Below are 15,815 nucleotides of genomic sequence, written 5' to 3' on the forward strand. Positions count from 1 at the left end.
CCAATACACCCTAAAGGAGAGACACTTGTAGTAGTATCAACGAGTTCCCCAAAAGATTGAAATGGACTATAACAAAGGTTTCCTTCTTTGTGGGTAAACTCAGAGTAAGGTTAGTGACCCACAATCCTCTGCATGTGCTGAGAACTGAAACCAAATCCAGAAAACAGGAAGCTGCACATGTTTTTCATCTGCAATTATAGTATATGATATCATGACCAAAATGGACTGCTACCTTAAAGGCTATTGGCTGAAGGAGTTCCCACAACTATTGGAGGAATCTGCTTGTTCTTCCAGGCTGCCCAGAACTGAAAATGTCACACAGATACTGTCTTAATTAAAACACTGATTAGCCCATCAGCTCTAGATTCTTATGGGCTAACTCCTACATCTTAATTTAACCAATTTCTCTTAATCTGTATATCACCATGAGGCTGTTGCCTACCAGCAAATTTCAGCATGTCTGACTCTGGTGGCATATCAATGGCATCTCTCTTTGACTCAGCCTTCTTCCTCCCAGCATTCTGTTTAGTTTTCCTAGCCTAGTTCTGTTCCCCTAAAGTTCTGCTATAGGCCCAAAGCAATTCCTTTATTAATCAATGAAAACAACACATAGACAGTAGAACCTCCTACACCACACAACAATATACAGAATGTAAATGGGAACCTTTACATATGAAAGATCTAAAATATATTAAGCAAGCAATAGTATCTTGTGGCATGAGTTCACCGTATATGAGGGATTTGATAAAGATATGATCTTCAAGAAATACCGTTATTCCAGATAAATGGATTCAACTACTCTCAGCTATACTAGAACATGGTCTAGAGCTTTAGTGAAAGGGTTTTTGGAGATAAGAAGCTAGGGAGCTTTAACATTAAAATAGAGTCAGATGTTTTGAGGCTTTCTGAGATCAGATTATTATTGAAGACCCTTGTTCTCATCCAGATAGGCAAAGTATATATAATAAATGTATCTTGACCCTATGCCATAGAGCAGTCTTGAATGATTGGAACAAGATTTAAGAACCAGGAAAAATAATTGATTCATATACTAAGGCTCAAGAGATCCTTTTAGTTAATCTCTATAAAGATTAATTAAAGTTGTATAAATAGGGGAAGCATCTCTAGAAGCCAGACGAGTACTCATTGAAACTCTGCCTTTTGAAAATGCTAATTTATAGTGCAAAAAGCTACTTTAGCCATTAAATATATATCAGCACCAACAGATGAAAGATCTTACACAAGCCAATATTGAGTCCTTTGACTATATCACTGAGGCTTTTTAATCTACCAGCCCAGGTAAGAAATAGGATTGGAATTCCAGCTCTAGGAATTGGAATCTAAATGAAGCCGCCTGGGTTTGAGCAAGCACTAACACTTTCTTCTCCTTTCCTGCCATGACCATCATTGCTGCCAGTAAACCTGAGGTGTCATGAACACCATGAGATATTGGCTTATAAATCAACTAATTGGGACAAATGGAGACTTTCAGAATTCAGGGTTCCTTTAAGGCACCCGACTTAGGTCCTCTGTATATGTGTTAAGGTTGAGTAGCTTTGAGTGTTTGTAGGATTACTAACTGGGTGTAGGTATTATATCTGACTCTTTTGTATACTTACAGGACCCTTTTCTCCCTATTGAGTTGTCTTATCAAGACATTATGTAATGGTATGTGCTTGGTCTTATTGTAGCTTACTGTGCACTATTTGATTAATATCCCTGGGATTCATGCTCTTTTCTCAGAAGAAGCACAGAGAGTTACATCTGGAGAAGAGGGGGAAGTATAGGGAAGAGCCTGGGGGAGGGGAAACTGTTATCATCATTTATGCCCCAGCATTGTTTAAACAAGCATGGATAGCCCACTTACTTCAATTCTCCAGTTGGTCCTACCCTGGACAGTTTTAGATGCTTGTGTTATTGTCACACCCAAGATTCCACAGTCTTCCTTAAGCTGTCTATCCAGCGTTTCTGAGCCTTCCTCTCCATTTTGTCCTGTGCAATCCACTAAGCAGTGCTATCTTTGGGTATCTGCCATCAGTCATTTTCATAACATGGCCAAGATATCTCAAGCCCCATTGTTGTATTCTGTAGTATATTTCCTTATGTAGATGGAGATGTTTCTTTTGTCATCATTGTGCAGCCTATCTCTTTGTGTGATGACTATAATCCTTCTGAGAAATGCTATCTCCAACATATTCAGCCTCTGTTTTGAGGAGTGCTTCATTGTTCAGGTTTCAGAGTCGTAAAGAAAGCAGCTCAAGACAAGTGTCTCAGTTATTTGTAATTTTGTTGTTGTAGTTATGTCTCTTGCCGACCAAACATATCTTAGAATATCTGGAATGCATCCCTTGTTGTCCCCATCCACCTCTTTACATATGAAATACTTCTTTCCTTCAAACTATATTTCCTCCCAGATAAAGTTGTCTATCTTTTTGAGTTTCTGATTTTTTATTACAATTTTAAAATCCTTGTGTGCACTTCTCATGTATTTTATCTCAGTCCTTGATGTTTACATTCATATCAAGGTTGTTGTTTACTTCCACCACTCTCTTTACCATGGTTTGCAGCCCATTTGGACTTTCAGCAAGTAGTGATGATCATCAGTAATATATGTCAGTAAGTGAACATCTTTCAGTAAGGTCTTCTCCATTGTGCTGAAATGGACCAAGGGCAAAACAGAGGAAATCTCAGCAAAGGCTTATTGCTGATTCAGAGCTAAATTGATCACATCTTCACTTTGGGGTACCTGGAAGACAAAATATGAAGAATTTGGAAAAGACTTATATGTCTGTTACATTGACTTCAGGAAGGTATTTGGTGGGATTTGAAGAAAAGGACTTTGGGAAACAATAAGGTTTTATGAGTACCCAGAGAAAAATCATAAAATATTATAAAATGCCTATAAAGATACATTTGCATCAGTCAAAGTCTGTGGAGAACTAAGTGATTAGTTTAAGATACTTCTAGGTGTGTTGTGTGATGTTTGCTGTTATCAGTACTCTTTAATGTATTCCTGGAATTAATAATAACAACAGTAATGGAGGATGAGGAGATGGGCAAGCAGATAGGTAGTGTGTGAATCAATAGCTTGCATTTCACTGACAATGAGGGGGAACTGTGGTCAGGATGTAATATATGAGAGAAGAAGTAAAAATTGAAATAATATTTAAAATAACATTGCAATATGACAAGGAGGGACTGTTCAGGGAACAACCAAGCTTTGGGTCTATTGGCATTTGATAACTGATGAGGAAAATATAATCAATTTTGGGGGAAGGCTTTTAAGGGTTCTTTATGCACTATTGAATGACAACTTATTTGTCTACAGGTAGCAGTGACAGGACTCACTCTGTTATCAAGAAAAAAAAGAGGTCAAGCCAGTCAGTGGTGGTGCATGCACTCAGCACTCAGCACTCAGGAGGCACAGGCAGGCAGATCTCTGAGTTCAAGGCCAGCCTGGTCTACAAGAGCTAGTTCCAGGACAGGCTCTAGAAACTACAGGGAAACCTTGTCTCGAAAAACCAAAAAAAAAAGGTCAAGAAGTTGGGAGAGAAACTTATTGGAAGGTTCCAAAAGGAGTCATAGGGACATATTTGAGAATAGGCATGATCACAATATATTAATACATGAATATAAATTTCAGAAAATATGTAAAATTATTTTGAAAGATGAAAATAATAATTTTATGTATGTTTAGAATTTTTAGACCTTTATATTGTATACTGTGCTTATTTTCCTATAATTTCTACCCTTCTTTTATTCATTTTTTTATTAAAAATTTCCATCTCCTCTCCTCCTCCCACTTCCCTTTCCTCCCTTCCAACCATACCCTCACTCCCTCCCTCTCCAGGCCAAAGAGCCCTCAGGGTTCCCTAAACTATGTTAAATCCAAGGTCCTCCTAACTCCCCCCAGGTCCAGGAAGGTGAGCATCCAAACTGAAAAGGCTCACACAGAGACCATCCATGCAGTAGAATCAAAGCCCATCGCCATTGTCCTTGGCTTCTCAGTCAGCCTCCACCATCAGCCACATTCAAAGAGTCCGGTTTGATCGCATGTTCCATCAGTCCCATTCCAACTGGTCTTGGTGATCTCCCGTTAGATCTTTCCCACTGTCTCAGTGGGTGAACGCATCCCTCATGGTCCTGACTTTCTTGCTCATGTTCTCCCTTCTTCTGCTCCTCATTAGGACCTTGGGAGCTCAGTCCACACCCCTTTATGATAAAGGTCTTGGAGAGATTAGGGATACAAGGGTCATTCCTAAATATAATAAAGGCTATTTACAGCAAGCCGACAGCTAACATTAAATTAAATGGAGAGAAACTCAAAGCCATCCCACTAAAATCAGGAACAAGACAAGACTGTCTACTCTCTCCACACCTCTTCAATATAGTGCTTGAAGTTTTAGCAATAGCAATAAGACAGCATAAGGAGATCAAGGGGCTTCGAATTGGAAAGGAAGAAGTCAAACTTTCATTATTTGCAGATGACATGAGAGTATACATAAGCGACCCCAAAAACTCCACCAAAGAACTCCTACAGCTGATAAACACCTTTAGCAATGTGGCAGGATACAAGATCAACTCCAAAAAATCACTTGCCCTCCTATACACAAAGGATAAAGAAGCAGAGAGGGAAATCAAAGAAACATCACCTTTCATAATAGCCACAAATAGTATAAAGTATCTTGGGGTAACTCTGACCAAGGAAGTGAAAGATCTATTTGACAAGAACTTTAAATCTTTGAAGAAAGAAATTGAAGAGGATACCAGAAAATGGAAAGATCTCCCTTGCTCATGGATTAGGAGGATCAATATAGTAAAAATGGCAATTCTACCAAAAGAAATCTATAGATTCAATGCAATCCCCATCAAAATCCGAACAAAATTCTTCACAGACCTTGAGAGAACAATAATCAACTTTATATGGAAAAACAAAAATCCCAGGATAGCCAAAACAATCCTATACAATAAAAGTACTTCTTTTCTTGACATTCTGTTTTTTGCTATATTGTGCAACAAAGTTTCATTTCTACATTAATATATATTTGCACACATAGTTATGTGTACCTATTTAATCTCTAAAACTAGAGTCTCTTATAATGTTGGTGTTTCAGAGATAATCTTAATCAATACAGTTATCCCCAGTTACATCATGTTTCCTAAAGGAGGTATAAGTTCCTTATTATATCACATGAAATAATCATCTTCTGTTACATGTATATCTTCTTGATGTAATCATCTGATGAAACACATGTTTATTTCTGTAAGCTATTTAAGATATCGCTGAATAAACAACAATGTATAAACATTTCTGAGCAGAGTTCCCTTTAGGTATTTGTAGTAAATTTTCTGTTTGCAATCTTCTGAAATGACAATATTAATTGTAAGTTTCTGAGAGGAAGTTGTGATTTCTCAAAACTTAGCAGACTTTGAAATTTCCTGTCACCACCATCATCATTGCAACCTCCTTTTGTGCATCAATTTGATAACCATGTTACAAATTAGAACTACTGCCTAAGGCTAGAAATCTTTTGTGAGCTTAGGTCCTGATGTTATACCAAAAGCATCTGCACAGAGCTGAGGTAAGGTGAATGGGATGTATTTCTTCAGACAGGAATAAGATTCACCTCAGCATCCTGTGGCTTGACCCATGTGTTTTCTGCCTCCAACTTCTCCAGCTGGAGTAAGTCCTTATCTAAGAAGTTCACTGTTCATGACTATGCAAATTACCTGGATCTATTATGGTAAATGCAGGGATGTCCACTCCCCAGACCAACAACATATAATCATTGTCCTCTCTACAGTCACTGAGCACACAGGTCCTCACCATGGGATGGAGTTGGATCACTTTCTTTCTCAGGTCAGCAACTACAGGTAAGGATCATGCCAGTTCCAAACCTTCAGAAGGAACAGGGACTGAGGTACAATGGCATTTCAAATGTCTTTTCTCCACAGTGTTCCACTCCCAGGCCCAGCTACAGCAGTCTGGGCCTGAGTTAGGAAAACCTGGGGCCTCAGTGATTTGTCCTGTAAGACTTCTGACTATTCTTTCACTGACTACTTTATTACCTGGGTGAAGCAGAAGACTGCACAAGGCATTGGGTGGACTGGATGAATTGATCCTGAAGACGATGATGAAACTAAACATGCTCAGAAGTTCCAGAGACAAATACACTGACTACAGACACATCCTCTAGTATAGCTGACATGGAGCTCAGCAGTAGCAGACTCTGCAGTCTATTACTGTATGAGACACAGTGCTGCAGCCAAATCCTGAGTGTGTCAGAGGCCCAGGAGGAACAGGAAGCAGTTCTGGGACAGAGATGACAGAAAATATTAGACTGGAGACTTCCCCATAAACAATCATCAGAGTGTCCATTTTCTGCCTCCTCCTCACAGTACTATAGTTTTTCAATTTTTTTCATATTACAAATGTAAATAATATTACCTGATTGAACAAGCCCTAATGTATATCATACCATGACAATCTCTCCACCAATGACCACCTCCACTGACAAGTTTGTTCCTTAATAAAAGAAAAAAAATCTGAAAGCTGTGATTATTCTTTATGATAAAAATACCTCTAGATTATTAAACAGTCAGCCCTTTGTCATAGTAGCTTTCAATAAACTAAAATATATTTTGGAAAGTAAGAGTTAAATGAATAATGTCTGGGTAAACAAAATATTTTCTGTTCTTAAGTGTTACATAACCTCAGGTGTATAGTTAAGTATGGCTTTCTGGTCCAGCAGAAATCCAGTCTTAGAATGTAAGATAGGTATAAAAATGCAATACCATATGAGTATAATTCCTATAAGTTGGTACTAATAAAATGCTTTCCCCCCAAATCATTAAGTCAATCAACACACTTGCTAATTTAGGTAGGTTTTGAGATCATACATTATTCCCTGGTCTTATATTTACTTCCTTCATGGTCTCAGAAACATATCCTACAGTCTCAAGTCTTAACATAATGTGAACATATACTGAAAAAGCATCAACTCTCACAGGCCACTGCATACCTGGTGGTCACCTTTGTTTTAAAGTGTGTTTGGATTTTGGTCTGGTGGAGTGCTCGTAGACTGCCTCCATCAAATGAGATGTGTATCAGCTTAATACTCAATGGTGACTGCTACAGATATGTTCCATAACACATAAAGAAAAAAACTGGTTTTCATGTAGATGTGGAAAACAGCTATGCACAGCTCACCTTTAGTTTTCTGCTCCACATCACCTTAGGACACTGAAGACAGATGGGAAAGTCATAGTTTGGGCGCTGTGTGTGTGAGTTCATAAACAAACTTGCATTAGCTAATTCTCCAAACCAGCAGGAGGCACTGTAGATCCATCCACCAATGCCTGAGAACTGAAAGATAGCAGAAGCTGATAAAGAAGTTGTGCACTGACTGATTTTTTCTGTGGATTCCATTGCCAGCATCATTATATTCAGAGACTGTGGAGTAGTTATAATGTGAGATTCCTGAGCTACAATACTTGAGAACTTCTTTGTTTAATACAATCAATACATGAGGTCAAATTGTAATATATGAGCCGAATTGGAATCCTCTTGACACTGGATAGGAAACTAGAACATAAACCTCTCATCATTATAGGTTAAGAATATTTGGGCCTCAGGATCAAGGGAAATATTTTTGGGAAAATTGTCCCAAGAATACAGAGCTGATACCTCAGGTGTGTCCATAGTTATGCTGACCACTGGTAATGAATGGATAACAGCAGTCTCCAGTGTTCTATGCTAGTGTCCGATTGGGGCAGAATAGCCAATGCATCTTTACAGCATGACTGTTATGGTTGACTCTGAGGAGGATCAGATGGCCCATGAACCATTGACATGTGGGTCACATTAACAAGCATGGATGTGATGACATAGTTCTTACTGGGATGGGAGAGCTCTGTCTGTACAGGTACAATAATAGAACAGGGAATGCATTTCCCCAGACAGGTTTAGGACTTGGAACTCACCATCCCACTGTCTAACTCAGAAAATCTTTACTTTTATGTGTCAAACAGATTCCTGATTTGATCTAAGGAATGCTCTTTCTTATTCATGTATAAATTTCAGAAATTATGTTTTTAAATACAGCCATATCTACCTACCACACAGTATCACATTAATATTCTCTTGTTCACTGTCCCTGAGCACACAGGTTCTCAGCATGAACTGCAGTTAAATCACCTTCTACCTTGTGTCAGCAGCTATAGCTAAGTGTGTTTCCATGACCAGGCTTGGTGAAATGCTGAAAAATGAAGTGACAAAGGCATCCTTTCCAAACTGTTTACTCTCAAGTTCAGCTACAGCATCCTGTGGCTGAACTGAGGAATCCTGGAGGTGCATTAAATATGTCCTGCAAGGATTTTTACTCATATCTCTTCCACTGGGTACTGCAGAACCCTGGACATGGGCTTGAAAGGATTGGTTGGAAAATCCCAAGCATTAACAGAATGAAGCATAGACAGAAGTTTGAGGACAGAGCTCCACTGGATGCAGACACAATGCCTAAGACTTCTTACATGGAGCTCAGAAGCCTGATATGAGTAGTCTGCCATCTATTACTGTGTAACACACAGTGTCACATCCACAACTGAGGTTTTTGAGAAAATCTGAAGGAGCAAGAGGCTGTCTTGGGATGAGAGCACAGGAAAGGGTAACCTAAAGACTTGCTCAAAACCTGTGGTTAAGTATTTATGAAAAGAACAATTGGACTAAAATTAATTCTCATAGCATAAGAAAATTTCCTAATCACCATGCAGGCAAAGATCAGTTTTAAATTTGTAAAGTTGACCCACATATTCCCCTACCATTGTCAGTGACAACACACGTGTCTGCAATAATTGTGTCAACTCTTTGGAGCTGAAAAGTTTGATCACATATTAAATACATGTCTAACCCATAGGACATGACCAATATTGCTGTTGGGATATTAATAATACTGATTCATCAATCCAATTCATATTTATGTGCTTTAAGAAATAGATTCAGAGTTTAATCATTTCACATAATCTTCTCCAGTCCCAATAACTTTCCCTGTAATCACAATCTGTTACATATTGTGATACTCAATTTGTTCACCTTAGGAGAAGATGCTCTTATCATTTCTCCACAATCTCACAGAGTCCAGGACTTTGTGAATGAATTCCCTTATGAGAACAGGATGTCTCTGGGAATCTTCTTCTTAATCAGGCAAGTACTTCTCTATTACCACCTATGATAGGCACCAGCATTCCACCAAACTGCTATTTTCCTTCCTTCCTCTCCCCCAATCCCTACCTACACTTTCCCCAGTTTCCCCATCCATTATTTTATTTCTATTCAGTGGAGGACAGGTTTCCCATGGATATCAATAAAACAAGGCATATCAAGTTGGAGAGTCAACTCAATATGAGAAAAAGGGTCCCAAAAACCAATAAAAGTGTGAGAGACAGATGCCATTTCACTTTTCAAAATTGTACAAGAAGATCAAGTCAAATAACTGTAACATATACAGAGGGCCTAAGTCAGCTTAATGCAGGCTCTCTGCTCTTCAGTTAAGACTCTATGAACCCTTGTGAGATTTCATTGATACTTTGGCTTTTCTTGTAGTGGCCGTGACACCTCTGGAATCTACCTACCATCCTCTTCCTCTTCTATAGGATTCCCAGAGTCTTCCTAATGTTTGACTGAGAGTCTCCTCATTTGTTTCCATTAACTGTTTTATGAAGCCTCTCTGATAACAACTGGGCTTTGCACCAATCTATGAGTATAGCAGAATTGCATTAGTAATCATTTCATTAATTTTTTTCACAGTCACGTGTGGTTTTATCCTAGGTCACTGGGTTATTTACCCTCTGAATTCTGGCCCTCCAAGCAGTTTCAAATTGGGCCCCCTTGCATTGCATGGCTCTCAAGCTGGACCAGTCAATGCTTGAGCACTCCCTCAATTACTGTGCCACTTATACACTAGCATATCTTGTAGACAGGAAAAAATGTAAGCTGGAGGTTTTGTGGATGGATTGGTGTCCCAGGCCCTCCACTGAAAGTCTTACTTGGTTATGGGAAATTATTAGTTCAGATTCTGTATCTCCCATTGTTAGGATTCCCAGTTATGGTCACCTTCATAGATTCCAGGGAATTTCTATTGTGATAGGTGTCTATCTCTTCCCTGAGATGCCTCCCAAATCCAGTTGTCTCTCCCAGCACTCTCTCTCCATCTTCCCTACACTTGACCCCTTCTGTTCCTGTCCCACTTAAGCCTCACCTCCAATCATGATATCTATTCTATTTCCCCATAATATGGAGATTCATAAGCTACCCCTTGAACTCTCCTTGTTACTTTGACTGCCTGTGGATTGTAGCATGGTTCTCCTTTACAGATAATATCCACTTACAAATGAGTACATACCATATTTGTCTGTCGAGGTCTTGGTTACCTCACTCAGGATCTCAGAAAATTTCATTATGTCATTTTTTTTAATAGCTGAGTATTTCTCCATTGTGTAAATGTATCACAATTTCTTTATCCATTCTTTATTGGGGGCCATCTAGTTTGTTTCCAGTTTCTGGCTATTATGTATAATGCTGCTATGAACATAGTTGAGCAAGAATCATTGTGATGGGGGGAGTGTCATTTGGGTATATGCCCCAGGTTGCTATAGGTAGATCTTGAGGTAGAGGTTCTCCATTTTTGAGAAACTGACATTTCGATTTCTAAAGTGGTTGCACAAGTGTGCACTCCCATCATCAGTGGAAGAGAGTTTCTCTTGCTTTATATTCTCTTCAGCATGATGTATTGCTGTGATTTTAATGTTAGTCATTCTGACAGGAGTAAGATGGAATCTGAGAGTCATTTTGTTTTGGGAATCTCTGAGTGCCAGCTTCAGTGTGCCCTCAGTGTTCATGATGCCTAACAATGTTGAAAATTTCTTATAGTACTTACTGAACATTTGAGATTCCTCTGTTGAAGATTCTCTGTTTAGATCTGTACCCCATTTTTATATTGAATTTTTTTCTTTTACATTAATTTTTATTGATCTGTACATTTCTCTCTGCTCCCATCCCTGCCTCTCCCCTCCCTTTCAACTTTCCCCCAAGGTCCCCATGCTCCCAATTTACTCAAGAGGTCTTTCCTTTTTCTACTTCCTATCTAGATTTGATCTATGTTTGTCTCTCTTAGGTTGTCTAGGTTCTCTTGGAATTGAGATTTGTGGGCTGGTTTTCTTTGCTTTATGTTTAAAGACTACTTATGACTAAGTACATGTGATATTTTTTCTTTCTGGGTCTGGGTTACCTTACTCAAAATGATGTAGTCTAGCTCCATCCATTTTCCTGCAAAATTCAAGATGTCATTTTTTTTCTGCTGTGTTGGAATCCATTGTGCTAATGTGCTACATTTTCCTTATCTATTTTGGTAGGGCTATTTAGATCATGTGTTCAACTGTGTTTATAGCAGTATAATTTATCATAACCAGAACCTGGAATTATTTGTTTTTTATATGTCTAGTCATGAGTTCTTTATATTCTTTGAATGTTAACCCTCTGTCTGATGTGGGGTTGGTAAAGATCTTTACCACTCTGTAAAATGCCTTTTAGTTCTTCTGATAGTTTCCTTTGCCTTACAAAAGCTTTTCAGTTTCATCGGGTGTCATTTGTTAATTGGTGTTCTTATTGCTTGTGCAATGGGTGCTTTGTTCAGAAAATTTACTCCTGTGCCATTGTGTTCAAGGCTATTCCCTACTTTCTCTTCTATCAGGTTCAGTGTATCTGGTTTTATGTTGAGGTCTTTTATTCACTTCACCTTGAGTTTTGTCCAGAGTGATAGATATGGACCTATTTGCACTCTTCTACATGTTGACAACTATTTAGACCACCATTTGTTGAAGATGTTTCCTTTTTTCCATTATATAATTTTTTATTCCTTCTCAAAAATCAAGTGTCCATAGGTATGAAGATTTACTTTTGGGTTGTTAGTTCAATTCCATTGATCAACTTGTCTATTTTTATGTCAATACAATAAAGTTTTTATTACCTTTTTCTACAGTACAGATTGAAATCAGGGAGGGTGATACCTCCAGAAGTTCTTTTATTGTACACGGTAGTTTTAGCTATAAGCAACCTGATTTATAAAGTCACTACAGAAGTTTACACTTATATCAACTTGTGACCATAGATTACCCCTTCCCCACATGCATGTCTGCACTGTTTTCTTTTATTTTCTTGTTTACAGTCATTCTTATTGTAGCAATAATCTATCATTGGACTTGTTTTAATCTGAATTTCATGAGTGATCTAAAGACTTTGGTTACAGGGCATAGAGAATTCCATCTTGAACTGAACAAGAAATTCTCTTTGCTGGTTATGTTTTCTAGTGAAGGAAGGTGCTATGAAGCATGCAGGGAGAGAAAGACATCAATAATCTTCCAAAGTACCAGACCTAGCAGTCTATAGAAAAGAGGTACCAACTAGTGGTTCCTGTTACATGTTAAATAACTACCTTCTAACTGGATTTGTGACTGCTCCACAGGAAAGACACCATCCCAGGTAAACATGTTAAAAAAAACCCTCACAATTAGATATATGTTATATCTAATCATATTATGATATAGCCCAAGTGGACCCTAGTTGTATTGCTAATGGCTATAGTTTTATTGCTAACTGCCTACAAATATATATATTTATATATTTATATAAACATATATATATATATATGTTTATATATATTCGATTAGTTCTGGTTTCAGCCTTGATCATTGAAGCATCTGTGTGCAATGTGTAATGATCATTGTAGACATTCATGACTGGTCAAAGTGCAGAGAATGAATGACTGAGTACTCAGCCACAGTGTATCCTCTTTCAAGCTTTTCCTTCCCCCAAATCAAGGACCATCATGAAACAGAAAAGAAAGAATGTAAGGTTCAGAGAATGAGGTTGAAAGTCATGGAATTCTATTTACAGTGACTGACATGTTCTCATTGTATAAAAAAAAAAATGACCACTTAGCAGCTGTTGTTACCAGCATAGGACATGCACAAAATCAAATCAGTTAAAATTACTGTGCAAAAGCCTGTGGAAAGGCTATGCAGGTAAATATGTCTCTTGGCCAAACTGACAATATTAGTTCCATTTCTGAAAGCCACTTCTTAGAAGAAGAGAACTGAACTCCATAAGATGTCTTCTAAGTTCTTAGGCACATTTGTGCCCTGACCCCTCCCACTACTAAACAAAGTATATCTGAAAAGACCACAACACAAGTGGGAGAGGGACTCCCCATGGGTCACTGCCAGCTGCAGAGATGTTAGGATTAGAAGAATGCGTAGGAATTTAGACTCACTTTTTTAGAAGTATGCCCACATTGCAGTTACTTATCAGCTAGTGAATAACACCCACCATATTCATACAGACTGCGTTTATTAGACTTACTGAGTTATTCTTAATAAAATGAAAGAGATCAATATGTTAGAAGAAAGCCCTTTTGTTTTGGGAGATCATAAGGATAAGGAGAGCAAGAGGGACTTAGTGGGTGAGAAAATGATCAAAATATATTGCATTCATAAAGAAAAATTGCAAGGGATGAACAAAATCATTCTGAAACAGCAATATTCCATGTTTAGAATGTTCACATAGGTGTATAATGTCCACTGCACATAATTACCCTATAAAGTCAACCTATCATTTTTTTGCCCCTCCATATCCATTTGCCACTTTTATTCCATTGGATATTTTTATTACTACATCCTTACATATGTGCATTCACAATTATTTCTGACTATATGATATCTAAGGACTACAAATAAAACTCTGACAATATCATTTTCTGAGAGTGTCTTAAATTATTTAATAATGTCATCCCTAATTGCATTCATTTTCCTCAAAGTTATAAAGTTCCTTATATATTACTGATTTATAAATTATGTTTAATAGCATATATATCATGCTTTCTTGATCCAGTCATTTGTTCAAAGACATGTAGTTTGTTTCTATAATTTATCTACTGTAGACAATGCTGCAATAACATTTCTGTGCAAAAATTTCTGAGATATTTTCACATTTGATTATTTGTGTAAGTGTTTTAGTATATAGTCTTCTGGAGAAACACTTGTCAACTTCATGTGTATGAGAAAAGTCTAGAAGTTCTCATAATTTACAAGTTTTGAAATCATTTTCACCACTACTAACTGCAAAACTTTTGTTACAAGAGGAACAACTGTCTCTGGCTGAAGTCTCTGTATAAATTGAAATCTTGTCTTGATGTCACATCCATAGGTCTGCACAAGGCTTGGGGATATAGTATGAGTTTTATTTACTCAGACAGGATTAGAACTGGACTTTAGCATCCTGCTGCCTGACCCAATGTCAACTACCTCTTTCTTCTAAAGCTGTACTATGACCTTATCTAAGATGCACACTGTTCATGAATATACAAATCACACGAGTCTATTGTGGTAAATATAGAGATCTCCACACCCCAGAACAACATATGATCAGCGTCATCTCCACAGTCACCGAGCACAGAGGTCCTTACCATGGAGTGGAGCTGGATCACCCTATTCCTGATGTCACTATCTACAGGTAAAGAGGCATTCCAGTTCCAAATCTGATGAGGAAACGGGGACTGATGTAACAATGACAACTAAACTGTCTTTTCTCTATAGGTGTCCACTCCCAGGTAAAGCTGCAGCAGTCTGGGCCTGAGCTTGTGAGGCCTGGGACCTCAGTGAAATTGTCCTGTAAGACCTCTGGTTTTACCTTTACTAATAGCTATATTCACTGGGTGAAGCAGAAGCATGGTCAGGGCCTGGAGTGGATTGCAAGGATTGATCCTGAAAACGGTAAAACTATATATGACCAGAAGTTCCAGAGCAAGGCGACACTGACTGCAGACACATCCTCCAGCACAGCCTACATGGAGCTCAGAAGCCTGACTTCTGAAGACTCAGCAGTCTATTACTGTGCAGCACACAGTGTTGCAACCACATCCTGAGTGTGTCAGAAACCCTGGAGGAGCAGGAAGTTGCCCTGGGACTGGCATGAGAGAAACGACTAGCCTGAAGATTTACACAGGAATAATCTTTCTGAGTGTCTGTTTTTCTGTTTCTTTCTCTATAAATAAAATGAAGTTAATTGACCTCCATTTAAATGTTTCTGTGTAATAAAACACTAATAAAATGGAATCCTGAGTTAATGGGTAGTGATAGAATTATCTCTGGATTCAAAGAGGCTTGAACATTTTGGAGTAGCTTTGAATAGTGTATAATATGAATTTTACCAGTAAAGTTCACATAAACAGCATCTGACTAAACAAAACCTCCTCTCACAGTCTTAAGTAGCATGAATGTTTGTTTTTGAATTCTGCCTGTGTTGTGCAGCAGAATTTCAGTTTCTCAGAATGGTAGAGATATTTACATCATAATGTACTACCACATAAGTGTAAATCTTGTAAGTTGACAGAAATATCATTAAATTACTTTTCATAAAACTGATTTATTTACCCAGTGTGTACACATGTTAGTTAAGAATAGGTTTGAGATTATTTATATTTATCTGATCTTAAGTTTACTACTTTTATAGCACCAGCACCCTGACCTACAGTCTCAGGCTTTTACAGACACTACCCTACTCTGACATGCTATCATCCTTCATGTTCCTCTGGATATGTTGAAGTCACTCTTGTTTTATATAGTGATTGGTTTTGGATACCTGGGCCAGTAAAACACAGCATAAAGTCCTGTGGTATTTGATAATTTCAAGGGGTTGATTCAGTAAGAAATCTCTGTAGTGCAGAGAGTTAGTTTGGCATGTTCCTGTAACTGACATAAATCTC

The 15,815-nt window shown here is 38.0% G+C and overlaps 1 gene segment (V, D, J or C); it reads left to right on the forward strand.

Annotated features, from left to right (window-relative positions):
• The first annotated feature begins 14,482 nt into the window (after nucleotides 1-14,482).
• Nucleotides 14,483-14,975, forward strand: LOC119805791. The segment is given in 2 exon segments: nucleotides 14,483-14,563; nucleotides 14,647-14,975. Coding segments are annotated over 2 exon segments (375 nt in total).
• The last annotated feature ends 840 nt before the right edge of the window (nucleotides 14,976-15,815 follow it).

The sequence above is a fragment of the Arvicola amphibius genome, unplaced genomic scaffold, assembly GCF_903992535.2.
Source record: "Arvicola amphibius unplaced genomic scaffold, mArvAmp1.2, whole genome shotgun sequence".
Classification (NCBI taxonomy): Eukaryota; Metazoa; Chordata; class Mammalia; order Rodentia; family Cricetidae; genus Arvicola; species Arvicola amphibius.